This window comes from Bos javanicus, chromosome 1, assembly GCF_032452875.1.
Source record: "Bos javanicus breed banteng chromosome 1, ARS-OSU_banteng_1.0, whole genome shotgun sequence".
Lineage (NCBI taxonomy): Eukaryota > Metazoa > Chordata > Mammalia > Artiodactyla > Bovidae > Bos > Bos javanicus.
Window position 1 is genome coordinate 59,179,290 of NC_083868.1, and position 20,247 is coordinate 59,199,536.

General features: G+C 44.2%; 1 protein-coding gene across 2 annotated transcripts in view; it reads left to right on the plus strand.

Moving 5' to 3' along the window:
• The first annotated feature begins 8,112 nt into the window (after positions 1–8,112).
• The window catches only part of TIGIT (T cell immunoreceptor with Ig and ITIM domains), a 19,059-nt gene continuing 6,924 nt past the window's right edge, over positions 8,113–20,247 (plus strand). The window contains exons 1-4 of one of the 2 annotated variants that reach the window (XM_061394532.1): positions 8,113–8,564; positions 8,666–8,800; positions 9,790–10,119; positions 12,519–12,625. In XM_061394532.1, the coding sequence (XP_061250516.1) occupies positions 8,743–8,800; positions 9,790–10,119; positions 12,519–12,625 (495 nt within the window). In that variant the 5' untranslated portion in view covers positions 8,113–8,564; positions 8,666–8,742. The remainder of the gene's footprint in view (positions 8,565–8,665; positions 8,801–9,789; positions 10,120–12,518; positions 12,626–20,247) is intronic. The other variant, XM_061394448.1, reaches the window with a different exon arrangement.

Consider the following 20,247-nt stretch of genomic DNA (forward strand, 5'->3'; position numbering starts at 1 on the left):
CTGGGACACCCATGGGCTGTAGCCTGCCAGGCTCCTTTGTCCATGGGGATTTCCAGGCAAGAATACTGGTATAGGTAGCCATTTCTTTCTCTAGGGGATCTTTCCAACCCAGGGGTCGAACCTGCATCTTCTGCAAGTCTCCTGCATTGCAGGTGGTTTCTTTACTGCTGAACCACCTAGGAAGCCAACTGGGCTATTTCGTCATCCTTAAATACAATTCCAAACAGAAAGACAGAATAAATCCTGTCAACTTGAATTGCCAATTTTTAGAACAAGGGGTTGGTGTGGTAACTATCTCCAATAGTGACAAATGAGGCTTGCTTTGTTTAGAATTTTCTGGTTTTGGAGTATCATTTATGGATTTATGGCCTTTAAAATATTCTTGTAGCCATTTATCTTTGTCACACACTAACGGGCCCAGCTTTGGCCATTTGTAGCCCCTGCAAATTGGTCTGGTCTTCTTGACATGACTCCATTAATCTTTCAAAGAGTGAGATGTCCTGGGCTTGTCTTATATACTCCTTGATACAAACTTGGAGTCAGTTGTTTCTCTTAGAAGCCCTGGTCCCTCAAATACAGAATGGTTTTAGAAAGCATTCTGCCTCTAGGGATACTCTGCTCCTGGATTATTGTTGTTTTGGGGCTCTTTCAATGGGCCAAGCTAGATTTTATATTTATATGTGTGTGTGTTAGGGCTTCCCTGGTAACTCAGACGGTAGTGTCTGCCTACAATGCGGAGACCCAGGTTCAACCCCTGGGTCGGGAAGATCCCCTGGAGAAGGAAATGGGAACCCACTCCAGTATTCTTGCCTGGAAAATCCCATGGACTGAGGAGGTTGGTGGGCTACAGTCCATGGGGTCTCAAAGAGTTGGACATGACTGAGTGACCTCACTGTCACTGGGTGCTGTGCTAAGTTGCTTCAGTTGTGTCTTTGTGACCCTATGGACTATAGGCTACTATAGGACTACCAGGCTCCCCTGTATATATATAATATGTATATAATTTGTGGCTTTATATTGATCAAATTTTCATATTTAACCTTCCAGGTTTTACTTAATTGTTTGAATTTGTACTTCTGTTTTCTCTCACACTGAAAACTTGGCTTCTAACAATATTAATGTAACAACTTGGTTGTTGCATCATTATTTCAAAATTATAATACAGTGGAAGGACTATAATACTATGCTTTTATCCTAGAATATATTCCAGTGAATAGATACAAAGTGCTAAGTTTTAAACAGGGTTGATTATTTTCTCTGTGTGATTGTGCTATTCATTTGAAATTTGATTAGATTAATTTGTTTCTTTTTTTTCCTTTGATTTTTAGGGATTTTTTCTTTTTAATTTTTATATAATATGAATCATTTGAATATGTAAAGCACTCATATGTCTTAGAAGTTCAAAGCTATATTCCAAGAAGTTTCTTTTCCATTCCAATTCCCCCCCCCTTCCTATACCTTCTCTGACCACCTAATGGTAACCAAGTTTTAAAATTAATTTTGATCAATTCTTAGTGTTTCTTATTAAAGATATAGGCAAATTTTTACTCATCTTCTTTTCTGCCTTTGCCCCATTCCACAAAGGCTGCGCACTAACACACTGGCTCCACGCTTTCTCATTTAACAAAGTCTCCTCGCGATCATTCCATATCCATACATTGAGATTGGACTTATTCTTTCTATGGTTGCTCAGTTCTCCAATATGTGGCAGTACCGTAGTTTATTTGATAAGGGACTTGGGTATCAGTTTATTCAGCCAGGAAACTACTGATGGATGTTTGATTGTAACATGTTTTTGTTTGTTTGTTTTTGCTAGTGAATTATGCCTTGGTGAATAAGATTGTGCACATGTCATTTCCTGTTTAGGCAATTAGGTCTTCAGAATTTATTTCCAGAAGTGGGATTCCTGGGCCAAAGGGTAAACAGTGCTGCAATCTTGATAGTTATGGACCAATTCTCCTGCAAAGGAGTTGTATGCTTTTTTTAATTCCTAACAAAAATAAATGACAGTATTTGTTTTCCCACAGCCTTACCAATAGAATATATTGTTAAAATTTTGATTTTTGCCAGTTTGGTGGGGTAGAAATGGTGTCACGGTATAGTCTTAATGTATCTCTCTCTTTATTGAGTAGAGTGAACTTTTCAAATGTTTAAGGGATATTGTATTTCTTTTTCTAAGAACTTTCAGTTCATGAATTTTGGCCTTTTTCATATTGATTTCTAGAAATGCTTTATGTTAAGGAAATGAATCATTTGGTTGTGAAGTAAGTTCCAATATTCTTTCTTAGTTTGTCAGTTGTCTTTTGACCTTTATGATTTTTTAAATGCAAAAGACTCTTTAAAAAAATCTTTATGTAGTCAAATCCCTCACCAGTTGTTTTTATTGATTCCAGATTTTGATCACAGTTTAAAAATTTTCTCAACTTTTAGGTTTTAAAGGAATTTTCTTTTAGTATTCGTATGGTTTCATTTGGAGCTTCCCTGGGAGCTCAGCTGGTAAAAAATCAATCTGTAATGCAGGAGACCCCAGTTGATTCCTGGCTGGGGAAGATCCCCTGGAGAAGGGATTGGCTACCTGCTCCAGTATCATGGGTTTCCCTAGTGGCTCAGACAATAAAGAATCTGCCTGCAATGCGAGAGACCTGGGTTTGATCCCTGGGTTGGGAAGATCCCCTGGAGAAGGGCATGGCAACCCATTCCTGTATTCTTGCCTGGAGAATCCCCATGGACAGAGGAGCCTGGCAGACTACAGTCTATGTAAAGAGTGGGACACGACTGAGCGACTAAGCACACACACACACACATGGTTCCATTTGAAAATGTATTGAAGTAAAGATTTTTAGTATGGCTTTTGCACACTTCTTGCTAAATTTATTTCTGAGTATTTTATTTTTGCTGTTGTGAGATTTCTCTTCCAAAATATTTTCTAACTAGTTAATGATTGTATATAGGAAGACTACTTTTTAATTTAGATTAATGCTATATCCTGCTAATTTTACAGAATTCTATTGTTTGTGATATTTCCCCCGTTGAGTCTCTTGTTATGATAACATAACTAGAAATAATTTTATATCCTTATTTCTAACTCTTACTCCTCTAATTGCTTCTTTTAATTGCATTTGCTAATACTTCTGATAACTTGTTGACTAGCTGTGGCAATACTGAGTGTTCTTGTCTTATTTCTGAATTTACCGAGAACACCTCTAGTGTTTTTCCTTCGAAAGAGATGTTGACTCTGGGCCTGGTGTGTGTGTAATTATGTTAAGAATTAATTTAAAAAAAATTAATTTTTATTTTACTGACTGGTTTGTTTTTCCAGCCAGTCATAGGGATTGAATTTTCTTTTTAGTGTCAGGAAGTGACCATATGTTTTTCCTATGAAGATCTTGTATTTAATATTAATATAAAAGGATTTCCTAGTATTGAATCATTATTTTATGATTCACGTACATGTTTATTCACCCTGCGATAAACTCTAACTGGTGCTTATGTATTTTGTTTAATTTGCTATTGGCATCTGTGTGACAATATTTTATTTAGAATTTCCCCCACACTATCGGTAAGAGATTAGGATCTGATTTTCTTTTATTGTGAGCAATTTTAATCATTTTTATAATGACTTGAAATTCACTTCACACAACAAATTTGGAAGTGTTTCTTTATGTTTTTTGTCTGTATATTTTAAGTAGCATTGGAATTATCCTCTCTTTACAGGTTTGTTATAGTCCCCCTGTGAAACAATCTTGGTCTGGCATTGTTTTGATGGTGGAGTGAGGATGCTTGACTGTTGAGATGGTCTTTGAACCACACATTCACATATATTTCTATCACAATCCTCCTTGTCCCGGATGCTGAGGGATGCAGGTAGTAGGATGTAGGAAGTAGAAAGTAAGTTTCCAGGGATAGAGGACATCTTTCCTGTGGGAGACAGGGCTAGGGGATGACTGATAAGAAAATCACATCCAGGATGGGGGAGGATGGAAGGGGAGCGATGTCCGTGGGTGGGAGGGCTGTGAGAGAGGCTACCGGAAAGGCCTAAGTTGAGGACAGAGGATCAGCTGCTTTCTTCCCAAGACTTTTCTTCTGATTGCATTCCAGCCTCTCCTGGGAGTCTCTGTCGTATTTTCACAGCTGGGAAGGCAAAGGGAATTTCCCATAATCCATGAACCTCCTTGGCAGCCTTTGTTGGGGAGGTCCTCAGGGTCACCTCACCCAAGGGGGCTTGGACAAACAACAGCAGTCCCACTCCCGAGTTCCTCCTATTTGCATTTGCTCTGAGGTGGTTGCCGCCCACAAACCTCGTGGCTCACAGAATTATTAAAGACCATGAGGTCAGAGATATTCCTTTCATGTTGAGTAAAATGACTTTGCGGTGGCAAAGGCTGGGTGGGGCTGAGGGGGATGCAGGGCAGGCTCTTCTGGGTACCCGGGGTGGCTGTGTCCCCTTATCTCCCCAGTTTCCTGGCTCCTGCTTTCTCAGCTCTCTGTAGGCCCTCCAGCCACAGTACAGCCCACAGCAGGAGGTGCTAGCCGGTGAGGCAGAGAGTGGGAGCACTTGGCTGGGGAGGCCCCCGCCTCTGCAGCTGCTGGATGTCGCACTCGGTAAGAGGCTGGGGAGAGTGGGGAGAAGACAGTCATGATATCCCTCAGGCTTCCGCACCCCTTCTGAGCCGGAAGGAAGACTTCGGAGAGTCTGAAGTTCAAAGACACAGCTGAGAGATGGGCCTGTGCCCCGAGAAAATCCTAGGCTGTGTTTCCTATATGTGAGACATGGCCTTGTGGAAAGTGTGACCACTCTCAGCCCTGTGGGTCCAGTGCTGTGACCCTTGCCAGGCCATGGGCTTCCAACTGAAGATGGGAAGTAGGCTGTGGGCTCAGGGTAGGCTTATAGGGCAAAGGGAAGGCTGGGCTGTGAAAGCACTTGAAGGGCCTGGGGAGAGTTTTACTTTCCAGGCCAGGGCTTCTTCCCCCTTTACACCAAGTGGAGTCCCTTCCCCAGTACCTTCACCCACCCCACTGCCTCAAGGCTAACCACGCCTGTCCAACCCACAACCCCAGAAGTCAGGGGAAAAAAGTACTGTGGCTCCTTTTAGAGCTTTAAATGCAAATATGAGTTAGCACCCAACTAATCACAGAGGAGCCTGGCAGGCTACAGTCCATAGGGTCGCAGAGTCAGACATGACTGCAGCGACTTAGCATGCTCACGACCACAGGGTTTCATGCTTTGCTGCAGGGACTGCCAATGGGCCCCAGAGGCTCAGGGTGGCTTGGGGAACTGTTGGTTCAGACCTGCTCCTTGTGGTTGGTGCTCGGCTCTGGCTGCAGCCATGACCTTTCCAGGAGTGGGCCCAGGAGGAGGCTTCAGAGGAATTTGGAAGGTTCCTCAGGAAGACTTTTCCATCATTCACCTTCCTCCAAGGTCTTCTCAGGGTTTGACTGGTACAGTGGCTACTTTTCTGCAGTAACATTTTATCCTTTTATTTGATATCAGATGCCTAAGCCAGAATGAAGAGGTTTGTAGAACATTGGCTTTGCAGTCCAGAGACTAGGGTTTTACTCCTGGCAAAATACTCTACTTAGACAGGGCTATTCTTCTCTGATCTTCCTTTCACTCCCTCAGTTAATGTTTGCAGCAATACTATCATTGATATAGTGATCTCTTCTGTGTTCAGCACTGTGCCGAATACCTTACCAGACCTCAGTTCACCACATCCTCACAATGACCCCATGAGTGGGGGTGAGGAGGGGCCACTACTGTTTTTGTTAACAGATGAGGAAGCTGAAGCTTCAGGAGGTTGAGCAATTTCACAACATCACCAAACCAGTATGAATTCTGGCCCCAGGTAGCTTTCATTCCATAGGGTGTTAGTCAGCACCTTCAATGGTGTTTAGAGCACCATTGATCAGAATAGAATTGCCTGTGTTCCTCTTTGGACTGATTGTTTAAAGAACAATTCTTTAACCTAGTCTAAGTTTCTTTGGATTTCTCATTGTATAGTCATTTTTCAGTATCCATGGGGGTTGTTGGTTCCAGGAACCATGCAGGTGCTCAAGTCTCTTACATCAAGTCTCTTACATAAAGTGGCATAGTATTTGCATATAGTCTAGGCATAGCCTCCCATATAATTTATACCATTTCTAGATTACTTATAATATTTAATAGCTGCTGCTGCTGGTAAGTTGCTTCAGTTGTGTCCGACTCTTTGCGACCTCATGGACAGCAGCCCACCAGGCTCCCCTGTCCCTGGGATTCTCCAGGCAAGAACACTGGAGTGGGTTGCCATTTCCTTCTCCAATGCATGAAAGTGAAAAGTGAAAGTGAAGTCACTCAGTCGTGTCTGACTCAGAGACCTCATGGACTGCAGCCTACCAGGCTCCTCCGTCCGTGGGATTTTCCAGGCAAGAGTACTGGAGTGGGTTGTCATTGTCTTCTCCAATTTAATAGCATGTAAATACTATGTGAACGGGGCTTCCCAGGTGGCGCTAATAGTAAAGAACCCTCCTACCAATACAGGAGATGCAAGAGACAGACACAATTTCTCTCTGAGTCAGTGCGATCCCCTGGAGGAAGGCATAGCATCCCAGTATTCTTCCCTGAAAAATCCCATGGACAGAGGAGTCTGGTGAGCTACAGTCCATAGGGTCGCAAAGAGTCGGACATGACTGAAGTGACTTGGCAGGCAAGCACACTATGTGACTAGTTATAGATACAATGTAAATGCTATGCAAATAGTTGCCAGTGCAAGACAAATTCAAGTTTTGTTTTTTGGAACTTTCTGGAATTTAAAAAAATATTTTCTGTCTGTGGTTGGTTGAATCTGCACATGCTGAACTCATAATTCCAGAAGGCCAGCTGTATACAATACAGGTCCTGCCTCTGTGGCTTCTACCAGCTCCTACTGTAGAAGCAATCTAAGTTTTTTATGGTCCAAATGCCAGAGTCCACTTCTCTCTGTGCTTTATTCCTGTCAGCAGCTCGCTGCTCTCCCACCTTTGGCTCTTCTGCCTTGGCAACAATTTCAGAAATGCCCCACTGGTTCAACCTCTGCACCCACATTAGGTCTCTTAGCTTCTTCAGCTGCAGCTCTGTAACTGTGGAGAGGCGGTGGAGGGGATGTGTTGATGTGAGTCTTGAAGGACAGGTTGAATTGGGGTGAGCAGAAAGTAGTTGGTGAGGTGTGTGTTGTCTAAGGGGCTGGGGTGGGGGTGAGGTGTATGTTGTACATGGGTCATGGTGTAGACTTGGGAGTAGGCAGTACCCAGGGAGGGGAGGAAACTGGATTGAGATCGGGCATCCTGCAGGAGGAAAGGAGGACAGGAGTCTGGGCAGTGTGGGATGCTCAGGGTACAGGCTGGAATGAGGGGCAGAGCACCAGGCTTCCAGTGTTCCCCCTGGCGGAGCAGCAGACTTTTGGGACATGTACCATGGGGCATGTCCAAGGCAGCAGTGGCGAGCCCTGAGGGCAGGTGAATGTGTAGCCTCCGCCTCCTCTCCCCAGAGTGAGGCTTCACCAGAGAGCAAGCTTTGACTGTGGACTGTCTGAGAGCAGGGGGCTCTGATTATCCACCCTCGTATCTTCAGAGCCTAGTCTCGAGTCTGGTGCTTCACAGGCACTCAGGGACTTTCACAGAATGAACAAGGAGAGGAGGGGGGAAGCAGGAAGGAAGGGTGGGCCAACAGCAGGGCTTGATGATGAGCTGAGAGCTCCAGGCCAGTGTCAGCCAATCTCAATCCAGGGTCAGGCAACTGGGGCTCGCCCTCTGCATCCCCAAATGGTTGTGGGGTCACCATTCATGAGAAAACTCACTCTTCTGGTCTCCTCTGATTCTACTGGGTCAGAGAGACTAAGCCCGAATTCAACAACATCTCAGTCCAAATAAATAAGAGCGAAGAAATAAGATTCAAGGAGAGGGAATCTTAGTTCTTTCCCTCACTCAAGGGAAAGCTGCTCTGTTTGGTCAAGACTTTTGTCTTGTTTCTGAAGTAAATGGCTCTTGTTCCCACGATCATTAGATTTCAAGTGCAGTTCCTGGCCTTTAAGTGCATAAACTTAAGTTTCTCTCCTCACTGCACACTCTTTAGTGGGAAGAAGTCAGGGCAACCCAGTGAACCCCATCAGGGACAGGTTCCCCAGGATCGTGGGCATTACACAGATGCTTTTGAGCTTGTTTGATGAAGGCTGATTTTTTTAAAAAAGTGCATTGAGACAGAACTTGAAAACTATAGGTTGACTAATAGTAATCCAAAGACCAGTGTATCTCTAACCACATTTTTGTTTATTTTTAAAGTGTTTCCTTCATGGCTTTTCTTGTGGCTTGCCCAGGGCAGTTTGTGCTCTTGTTGTGAGCTTTATCTGTCTTTGACATTGTTTTTGCTGAACTTGGTTTTTCCGAGACCCTCTCTGCTCAGAGGCTCAGTTTCACCCTGCCATCAGCAGTCAGCCAGTTTCGGTGGCAGAAGGGGCCACAGCTGCTTCCTGTCAGCCCCCTGGGCAGAAGCATGCAGTGGTGTCTCCTCCTGATCTGGGCCCAGGTGCTGAAGCAGGCTCTCCTCCCCGCATCAGGTAAGATCTGAAGTCTAGCCCAGGACAGGACCGGGATGGAGAGCGGGCGGGAAGGGGAGGCTGGAGCCAAGGCCTCATCCATCTGATGGAAGGAAATACAGTTTTCAGAGTCCTGTGTCCCCTCGTGGGAGAAAACGCTGTCTCTGAGAAGGAGCTCTAGTTCTGTTTTCGGTGGTAGATGAAGGACTTGGGGTTGTGGGGTGCCTGCCTGGCTGACCCAAAAAAAGAAGCAGGAGGTGAGAAAGGGGCTAAGGAGGAGGGATGATGGGTTTGCTGGGCGAAGTCCCCTCCTGCTCTATCCTCCTTTCTTCTGTCCTTGAGGAAACTTCTAGAAAAACATAGTATGCTTTTTGTGGGTCAAAAACGTCATTGTCACAGATTACAGATATTCTACTGCTATAGACTGAATTTATGTTAAACCTATTTCCTTCTGTATTAAAAATCATAAATAAATGTGTCTGAGGGGGCAGAAATATTTAAAAACTGTTATAATTTTGTTTCCCTGTTTTCTGAACCATCTGTGGGGGTCAGTGCTGAGGAGGGTGGTTTTGCCTGGGAGAAACAGAGTTACTCTCCAAGCGTCCTTTCCTTTAGATTTCGAGGCTTTTCTGAAAATTTTCCAGGCACCCCCAATGGCAGTCAATCGAAACAGCCAGGTCTTATTTCAAAGGATAATGGGCTCAGCGCAGAACTGGCTGCCGATAGATACAATCAGAAACAGAGGTGGTGGCCGACAAGGGCCTATATTCTAGGTACAGACAACATAAGTGTGTGGAAAAAATCAGTGAGCTCATCAGGAAATAATATTCCAGCAGAGTGTCTTGAGAGGGTGAAGCAGCTACATTGTATAGGAATTATGGTGTTTATGGGGGAAAGACAGGACGAACTGGAGAGCCTGTCATTCCAAAATCCAATTCTGGTATTCCCCTGGTGATCCAGTGGTTAAGACGTCACCTTCCTGTGCAGGGGGTGTGGGCTCAATCCCTACATGGGGAGCTAAGATCCCACATGCCTGATGGCCAAAAAATCAAAACGTAAAACAGAAGCAGTATTGTAACAGATTCAATAAAGACTTTAAAAATGGTACACATCAAAAAAAAAAAAATCTTAAAAAAAACGAAGCAAAACACCGAAAATCAATTTTGGCCTCAAAGACTCGTTGGAATTTCTATGGAAAGGTTCAAAACCAGCTGCTAAAAATGCATACTTCTTTCCCCCTCTCTAGGAGCTGTGACAGGCAGAATAGTAACAATGGGGAACATTTCTGCAGAGGAAGGTGGCTCTGTCACCTTACAATGTCACCTCTCCTCCACCACTGCCAAAGTGACCCAAGTCAACTGGAATCTGCAAGACCAAGTTGTGGCCATTCATCATGACAGCTTGGGGTGGCACATCAATCCTGCCTTCAAGGAGCGAGTGGTCCCGGACTCCAATTTGGGCCTCACCCTCCGGTGGCTGACCAGTAACGACACGGGACAGTACACCTGCGTCTATCACACCTACCCTGACGGGATTTACAAAGGGGTGCTCTTTCTGCAAGTCCTACGACACTCAGGTATGCCTGGGGCCAGGTGGCTGAGGACCCTCATGCTCGATGATCGAATCACTGCAGAGCGGGACCTCCCAACCCTGGCTCACAGTCACATCACCTGGGAGCTTTCAAATGGTACGGAAGCTGGCACCCCATCCCAGACCAGTTCAGTCAGAGCCTCCAGGGGCAGAGCAGGGTGTGTTAGATTCTAGAAGCACTCTCGATGGTTTGAATAGTCAGCCATGATTGAGAACCACTGTTTGGGTAAAAGCACATCTTATGTGTTTTTGTTAGGAAGACCAGCTGTTCAGGTCATTTGAGAAGTGTGTACACGCTCAGTCGCTCAGTCATGTCCAACTCTTTATAACTCTATGGACTGTAGCCCACTAGGCTCCTCTGTCCATGGGGTTTCCTAGGCAAGAATACCAGAGTGGGTTGCCATTTCCTACTCCACAGCATCTTCCTGACCCAGGGATTGAACCTGATTCTCCTGCATCTCCTGCATTGGCAGGTGGATTCTTTACTGCTGCACCGCCTGGGAAGAACCCATTTGAGAAGGGATCACATTAATTACTTTAGCAGTGATCATGCCAATTAGATTTAGCCTCTCCATTTATAAAGGATTAGAGCTCAGTGTGTGCTAAGTGTAAATGTACAGCAATTTACATTTCTGTGGTACTTGATGGTTTCCCAAAATGCTCTCAGCTTCATTATCCACCTGCACACTTCAACCTCTTTGGAGGGGAAAAATGACTGTTCTAGTGTGAGGGACAGGATAGAAAAGTGATGATGGACCCAGACGGCCTGGGTCCAAATCCTAGTGTTGCTGTGACCTCAGACAAGATTATTGGGCTTCTCTGTGCCTCGTTTTTTTCAACTGTGAAATGAGGAGATGTAAGACCTTATGAGGTGTGAATCTACGATTGGATTACTGACTAAAAGGAAATGCCCTTAGAATAGCACCTGGAATGTGGCAAGCATGAGGTCAGTGTTAGCTATTAATAGGATCCCCCAAACCCCATCTGACTGTAGGGTGGAGGAAGAAGCTGAGCCTGACCGTTGCTCAGAGTGGTACAGCTGATTTTAATACTGGTTTTCAGGTTCCACTCACACACCCTCAGAGCTGCTGTTTGCTGCCATCAATGGTGTGGGAGTTTAAGTCTTATGAGTTAGCAAACTGTGTATGTGTAAACTGAGGAGATAAAAGTTGGCCTGCAAGTTTCTTCTCGAGCGCTGCTTCCTGAGGGGCCCCCGCATAGGCCCAAGTATCATGTGGGGAAGAGCCTCCATCCTTTGCTGGTTCTATGGATGGCCCTCTGCAGGCCCTTGCACCCCTCCAGCCTCCATCCTTTGCTGGTTCTATGGACAGCTGTCTGTAGCTTTGCTCCCCGCCAGTCCTCTTTGCCTACCTGTGGCCAAGGCAGGAGACCAGGTCCTCAGGGCAGGAGGAAAGCAAGCTGGGCAATTTGGGCTTGCCTCCCTGTCCTGGTACCTTGCAGGCACCATGCATGCTGTCCCATCCTAAGTGATGGCAGGCCTTAACCACCTTCCTGGTATTCAGAGTCCTCTGTCAAAGGAAAGAGGGCCCAGCCTCTGCTACACCCCTCTCCTTCCATGACTTCCCCGGACACCTGAATTCTGCCCGAGATCCTGGGAAGGAGGTGGGCATGGGAGGGGGCAGCCTGGAAGCTCGTGTGCCTATAGTCCAGCACACAGCCTGGCAGCTGTCTGTTTCCCTCACACCCTCCTCAGGTCAAGTATCATCTCTCCAAGCCTCCCGACTCTTCCTCCTTCTTGTTTATATTTTACATCTTGATACAGATTCTCCTTTTCGTGCTTTAACTTGTGTCACGAGTATTTATTAGGTGTCTGCTAGGTTACAGGTGCTGGCAAAACAGCAAAGGGTCAAGTTCCAGAGCCTTAGCCCCTCCGGGGTCTCACAGCCTACTTGAGATGTGTTATAGGCTTAAGGTGAAAGGTTATATGCCTTTTTTCTTCTTTGTACTTTAATGTTAATTTTACTTTTTAATTAAGCTTTTCAAAATATCAGATTGATTATAAACACAAAGTTTCATAAAAAGAAAGTATTCACTTTCTTATTTTTTACTGAATGTTATTTGTTTCACTTTGTGACTATTACTGAAAGTGATTTTGTCCAACAGAAGAAGGGAGTGTTAAAAACGGTCTGCTGTGGTGTCAAATGCATGAGGCACAGCCCTGGAGGGATCAGTTATTCATTTTGTGATGGGCCTGGCAGATGCTCTGCTCGCCAAAGAGCTGGGTTTGAAGACTCCAGTCCTGTGGTTTGAGAAAAGCCCGGCCAATCCCCACCCCTGGTGCCCGGACACTGAGGTTTCCCTGGGTAATGGTTGCCCTTTGCTTCTGGCCTCTACCCGCTCACCTTAGTTTTGTCTTCCCTCTAGTGGCTGAGTACAGCGCTGGGTTCCAGATCCCACTGCTTGGAGCCATGGCCGCAGTGCTAGTGGTCATCTGCATAGCAGTCATTGCAGTGGCCACGCTGGCCAGAAAGGTAATGGCTCTGGCTGCACCTCTCTGTCCTGGGCACCACATCCCTACCACCCATCCTATCCCACCCCTGGTCCTTTCCTGTCCCCTTGCTGTCTAGATGTGACTCCCCACCCACCCCCCTGCCTCCAGCACTGCTCTCTACGCCTCTTGCCACAGTACTTTCTCTGCCTTTCAGCGGCATCGTTTGTGCTCGTTCACTGTCCCTCTCCCTTGTCTGGGAGCTCCTGAAAGTTTGGACCTGAATCCTCCACATCATGCTGTCGCCTACAGTTCCTGGCTTCTGCTTGGCCCTTAAGCTACTCCTCTGAGAGTCTGATTTATCTACTGTGAGCTTGATGCATCTTGGGCATCTGCTCTGTGCCAGGGGTTTTTGGACATTAGCTCCTTAAATTTTAATAGCCAGTCACTAGTGCCGGTTACCTAGCATTTCTGCAGGATGAAAAATCAACACTCCAAAAATTTAGGGGCAGAAGGTGCATGGCAAGATCAGTAGGTTGTACATCCTCCATTACATTTGCTTAAGAGGTCATGTGGCTGAGAGAGTATTGGATGGGAAATTGGAAATTTCTATTCTTAGCATGGAGTGTGTGATGATAGGGTTGTTGTTTCATCTTCTGGGTCTCCAGTTCTTCATATGTAAAATAGGCATTATGATTCTCCATGCTCTATATCCCAGGATTGTGATGAACAGCTAGCATATTCCACGTGGAAGCTTTGTAAACAATGAAGAAATATATTTTCTTCATATATTCATGTCCTTGTGAGGTAACAGGCAGCTATTGTTGTGTGCATGTGTGCTAAGTCATTTCAGTCGTGTCCGACTCTTTTCAACCCTTTGGACTGTAGGCTGCCAGTCCATGGGATTCTCTCAGCAAGAATACTGGAGTGGGTTGCCATGCCCTTTTTGAGGGGATCTTCCTGGCCCAGGGATCAACCCAAGTCTCCTGCATCTCCTGCATTGGCAGGTGGGTTCTTTAGTGCCACCTGGGAAGCTACTGATTTGGATGAACAAAAGAATTCCCACTCCTTTTTATCTGCCCTCTTGGGTCTTTTAAGCCATCCAAGGTTGCCTTAATTTAAGTTACTAAACAAACATTTTGGAGAGTACAAGCCTGTGATTCCTAACGCTGTTTTCCACCTCATACCAGATCCTCCTCCCCAGCCTGCCTTACTTTCCCTCCAACTCTGACTGTACTCAGTTAACAACTCAGCTCTACAGCCTGCTTTATTCTCTGGACTGGTACCTGGTGCTGTTATTCCTGATACCTATGGGTTTACATCTACCACCTTATTCTCTTCATGTTTGTTTTGCCTGTTTACTTCCCTAATCTTTTTCTTGCTGCCTTTTGAATTAAGTATTTTTATTATTAAAAACATGTTTAGTAGTTATGCATTTTTTCTTTTCTTTAGTAGTTACGCTAGAGATTATAAAATAGACCTCTGATTTATTAAGTCTAATATGTATTAGTGCTTTTATCATCTCTTGGATTTTGCAAGAACCTTAGAACACATTAACTCTTTTCTTACCTCCCCAACTTATTGCTATTACTGTCATGGATTTTAGTTCTCTTTCTATTTTAACCACCCACCTGAAGATGATTATTGTCTTATGAGTCAATGTGTGTTTAGATTTACCTTTCTATTGCTCTTCACTTCTTCACGAATGTTCTTTCTTATAACTAAAATAGTTTTCCTTTTGCCTAAAGAATATCCTTTAGCATTTCCTTGTGAGCAGGCATGCTAGTGGTGAATTATCTCACTTTTTGTTTGTCTGAAAATATCTTAATTTTCCTTAATTTAGAAGTGATCTATTTGTTTTTCTGGGTATAGAATTCTATGTTGGCAGTGATTTTTTTTCAACACATGGGAAATACTGCCCCATTGTCTCTGACTTCCCATATTTCTATTGAGAAATTACATGGGAGTCTTATTTTTGTTCTGTGAAAGACAGTATTTGTTTGTTTTTGTTTTCTTGTTCTTTAAAATTTTTCCTTCTCTTTGGTTTTCAGCAATTATATGGTGATATAATTGAATATAGTCATCTATGTATTTATTCTGTTTGAGGTTCAGAGTGCTTTTTGAATTTGTTACTTGACATCTTCTGTCAGTTTTGTATCATTCTTGGCTGTTATTTCTTCATATATTAATTCTCTGTCCTTGCTTTCCTTTCCTTCTGGAATTCTAATCACAGGTGATATTTTCAACATTTTCACTTTTCCCCACATCCCTTACCCTCTTTTTGGAATTTTCCATCCACTTGTCTCATCAAATGTTTTCTTTGGATGTGCTTTCCAGTTTACTAAGTATCTCCTTTGATGTATCTAATCTTCTGTTAAACCCATCCATTAAGTTTTTAATTTCTGTTATCATATTTTTCAGATCCACAACTTCTATTTTGTTCTTTGTTTGAATAGCTTACAGTGTGCCAAAATTCCCAATCTTGTTTTTAATTCTTTGAAAATATTAATCACAGTTATTTTGAAATCTGTGCCTGATAATCTTGTTTAGTTGTGTTCTCTCTGGTCTTCTAATATTTTCTCTTTCCGCTTGTTTCTTGGACCTATCTTATCTTCTTGACTGTTTATTTTTCATTGAGTGCTGTACTTTCTACTTCAAGACCTGTGGCAACAATTTGAAGCTCTAGGTAGTATCATCTTCCTCTAGAGAGGATTGATTCCTTTGGCTTCTGCCAGATGACCAGTGTGAAAGCACTAGCATTCCTGTCTCTTTAATTAAATCAGTGGTGAGAGAATTTAAAGCTGGACCCAACTTTGCTACTTCCTTACTGGTAGAGGGTAGTCCTTTGGGATTCTAACTCAAAGCCTGTAGAGTTTGCCAAAGTCTCCCTCCTCAGTGATTTCTGAACTCAAAGTTTTGTCCCTCCAGACAGAAACTCTGTGGAGTTTATCTGCTTCTTGGCCAAGACTTTCAGGAAATTTCTCTAGAAGAAAATATCCCTGAATGCTCATCTCATCTCTCTGGGCTTCCTACTCCTAGACTTTGCGCCCTAGCCTAAAATTTCTCACTGATTTGATAGATTTCAGATGACTACAAATAGACACTTATATTATTTAGCTTTTCTAGCTGTTCTCAATGGAAAGTTTGGTTCAAAGCAACATAGGTAATCATTATTCCACCAGAAGCAGAACTCCTGTTTCTGACATTGCATTTCCTATCTGCAATCAAAGGCTGACTCTTTTTTTGTTTTCATAGTTATTTTATTTGGCTGTATTGGGTCTTAGTTGCAGCAGGCAGGATCTATTGTTGGGGTGGGGCTCAGGCTTCTCTCTAGTTGAGGTGTGTGGGCTTTAGGAGTTGGTGTGTACAGGCTTAGCTGCCCCATGGCATGTGAGATCTTAGTTCCCCAACCAGGGATTGAAGCCACATCCCCTTCATTGAGAGGCAGATTCTTAATCACTGGACCACTTTGGGATTTGGGAAATCCCTCAAAGGCTGAACTACAAGCAGAACACATTTAGCCCGCCCACCCACTGTGTACCTTGCACTATATTGGGTTAAGACCCCCAAATTGAGTTCTAGCCCCGTTGTACCTGATTCTTCACCAGCCATTTAGCCTGAATCTGGCTGGGCCACTGCCAGTTCCAGAGGGAGAGATTTAGACAGCTGTGTGTTCTTAGGCTCAAATTCCATGTGTCTTGCTTGAGTTCTTGTCTTCTTTTTCCTTTTCTCCATCTCTCAGAAATGGACCATCCTTTGATCTTCTCTTCTTTCTTATTTAACATCTGTTTAAGATCTCCTCTGAAGATCTTCAATAGCTGCTTCCCCCTCCAGGCCTCAGAGTTGAGATGAAATTGCACAAATTAGAATTGCTTAATAAGAAAGTGCTATTGTAATGTTTTTCCACTTAGACCTCATGATAATTTACATTTAAAATAGCCTTAATACTGTATAAGTGTCTAGACTTTGTGTATACTTTCCTACTGTTAATTCTGCTTATGGCGTTACACTTTTGTGCATACTGATGCCTATCACCACTGACTAATCTTGAATTTTCAGTCTAATATCTTACATCTTAAATTCTTAGTTCATGTAGATAAACCCACTTTGCTTTCTGTAACCTATCATCAATACCAGGGTATTGATGTAACAGTAACATGTTCCATTTGACACACATTCTGTCTTCATTCAGATCTGAAAGGGAAGAAATCCCAGGAGCACTTACTCTAACCTTATTTTACTGAGAACAGATTGGAATGAGGATGGGGAAAGGAATTTGGTAGCAGAACCAACGTCTTATTCCCCTCTGAGTGACAAATCGCCCAGGTTTGTCCCCAGGTTTCCCCCAGTCAGTGGTCTAAAAGTGCTTCAGGCACCTGTTGGACTTTGCAGATTTGGTCCAGAGGAAGTGAAAGAGATTTTCCAAATGGTAGGAAAACTCATGTGATAGGTGAAAGTTACATAAAGTCTAATACTAGCATACGACTGCCTAGTCCACCAACTTGCTTGCAAAAATTTCTTGTCCTATGGTTCAAACCCTCGCTTCCAGGTTTATGAGGCAAACATTTAGTTTGCTGACTGGCTTGGTTCATAAGGATGTGGCCACTATTCCTTGTTGTTCAGTAGGCATCATGGAACAGAGTGCTGGGGATCCAGCAGTGGCTGAAATGTGGCTAGTGCTACTGGAGAAATCAATGACTTAATGACTTATAGTATTTTCATTTATGTCTTAGCTATCACAGTAGATAGGTTTCGTAATGAAACCTCTAGGGGAAAATGAATGCAAGAAAAATGATTGACTAGAGGAAAGAGGTGAAGAGAACAACGATTGATTTGTGAGCTGGAAGAGAGTTGTTATGGTAGCTGGTGAGCAGATGTCCCCTGCTGTCACCAGTACTCTGCAGCTCTGGCACATGGAAATATGGAAGGCTCTTTACAAGCAGCAGAACACATTTTCCTGTTAATGATTAAGACTGGTTCATTTTCAGGCCAGTATTCCAGACAAGTTTGTATAAGGGAAAGGGGAAGAGGTGAAAAGAGAGAGTCCAGTAGGTATCGAATTCTGTGGCTCCCCTTCTACAAAGTTTTATTCACCAGCCCCCTCTTTGACATGTCTGCTGCTTCCTGTCCAAATCAGTTCCTCTCTGCTTTTTCCTATGCTTTGGCTATGGCTTCCTGTCTTCTTTCTCTTATTGCTCAAATGTATTTTATCCTTGTAGTATTTAAGGTCCAGCAGAGAAACATAGTACTCTTAAGCTGAGTAGTTTGAGGACAGTTTAATAAAGGGATTTACAAAGTATTGGAAAGCTTAGAGGGAAAGCATAAGGGGGCGGGTAGGAATGTATTGTTACCACCCTGAGATCTTCAGGGGAAAGGAGAGAGAATGATTACTGAAACCTGGAAGGAAGGGTGATGACCAGGCCCTGGAAAGAGAGGGTTGTGTGGAGGGGACCACCTTGAGAAGTACTATAATCCTTGATTGAAGATCACAGCCAGTCCAAGTGCACCCTGCAGAGAGAAGGCTGGGGAACATATACCCTCAACCTCACTCTCCTTCCCGCCATTCTCCTACTGTTGCTTTGCATTGACTGAGACCAGACTCAAGCCAGAGAGCAAGAGAAATCACTGGGTCAGTATGAATCCACCTGCAATGCGAGAGACCTGGGTTTGATCCCTGGGTTGGGAAGATCCCCTGGAGAGGGCATGGCAACCCACTCCAGTATTCCTGCCTGGAGAATCCCCATGGGCAGGGGAGACTAGTGGGCTACAGCCCATGGGGTCACAAAGAGTCGGATATGACTCAGCACCTAAGCACAGCACAGCACACATGTGTAGTTCAGTCTCCTTAGGGCACAGAAGGATGGAGAGTGACGTTGAGGGGTGAACAGACAGTATCCACACCATTACTATTATAGATCTTGACTTGCCATGCTTCAATCTTCTCTCATGTATCCTTGAATCCTTGATTATACTTTTAAGCAATACCCTTGTCAGCTGTCCATCTATATTTCTCCTGGGACCACTGGGCTTTATTAGCCATCTTAATAGCGCTGTGGGCCAGGCTTCCTTGGCTGCCATTTCAGTAATTACATCCACTTCATTTCTTACGTGCTGCCATCTGCCCCGTTATTATTTGGGGATCTCCTCTTCCCTGTCGCTGCTGGGGATCCAGATCTCTACATCATCGCCTTCTTCAACCCCAGCATACAGAGGAGAGCTACCTCTGAGCCCCTCAGTGATGCTGGTGGTTTCTTCATTAGCACATTCCTTTCCACTTTAGGAAAAGCGTGTCCTTTGGATCTTCTCCAGAAACATAAGCAGCTGTTGAAGTTTCAAAATTATGTAGTACAGAGATTGGCAAAGTTTCTTTGTAAAGGGCCAGGATCTTTTAGCTTTTGTGGGTCTTCCAGTCTCTGCTGCAACAATTCAACAATGCCATCACACTGTGAAAGGACCACAGATAATATCTAAATGAATGAGTTGGCCATGTTTCAATAAATCTTTATTTATAAACACTGAAATTTAAATTTTATATACTTTTCATGTTTAATAAAATATTATTCTTTTGAATTTTTTGAACCACTTAAAAATATAAGACCCACTTTTAGCCCATGGGCAGTGCAAAAGCCTGTGGTGCCCCAGATTTGACCCATGGGCCTTAGTTTGCCAATTCCTGATTTAGTAAGTTGTACTGGGAAAAATGGGCTTCCCTCGAAGCTCAGTCAGTAAAGAATCTGCCTGTAATGCAGGAGACCTGGGTTCGATTCCTGGATCGGGAAGATCCCCTGGAGAAGGAAATGGCAACCCACTCCAGTATTATTGCCTGGAGAATCCCATGGACAGAGCAGCCTGGCAGGCTACAGTTTATGGGGTTGCAAGAGTCAGACATGACTTAGAGAATAAATCACCATCACCACTGGGAAAAACTCTGTCCTTTCCTCTTCTCTACTCTTAGCAGTGCACAGAACACTTCTGCCACCAGAAGCTCTCACACTGACCAAGTCCGCCACATTATCTGAACGACCTATAAGCAATCCAGTTCTGATACTATCTACCTGTAGTTAACATCGGGTCCCAGCAGTTAGGGGCTCAGTCTTCCAAGACAGCCCTCACTTCAGATGCCAGTTGCAAGTCCCAGGCTGTCACCTGTGTCTCTGACTGCTATGGCTGCTTAGTCACATCTGACTCTGTGCAGCCCCATGGACTGTAGCCTGCTATGCTCCTTGTCCATGGGGATTCTCCAGCAAGAATACTAGAGTGGGTTTCCATGCCTTCCTCCAGGAGATCTTCCCCACCCAGGAATCAAACCCAGGTCTTCCACATTGCAGGCAGATTCTTTACCATCTGAGCCACCAGAGAGGCCCGACTGGTTGTAAATTGAGGTTCCCACAGTCCCCTCCTTGGATTTGATAATTTGCTAAGATGGCCCACAGAACTCAGGGGAACACTTACCTGCATCAGTTTATTATACAATAAAGAATTTGATAAAGGATACAGATGAAGAGCCAAATGAAAGAAATGCATGGGATGGGGTCTCCAAAGGTCCCAGGCACAGGAGCATCTGTCCTCATGGAGCTGGGTGTGCTGCCCTGCAGGCGTGTGGCTGTATTCAGCAACCCAGAAACTCTCCAATCCCATACTGCTGGGGGTTTTATAGAGACTTCA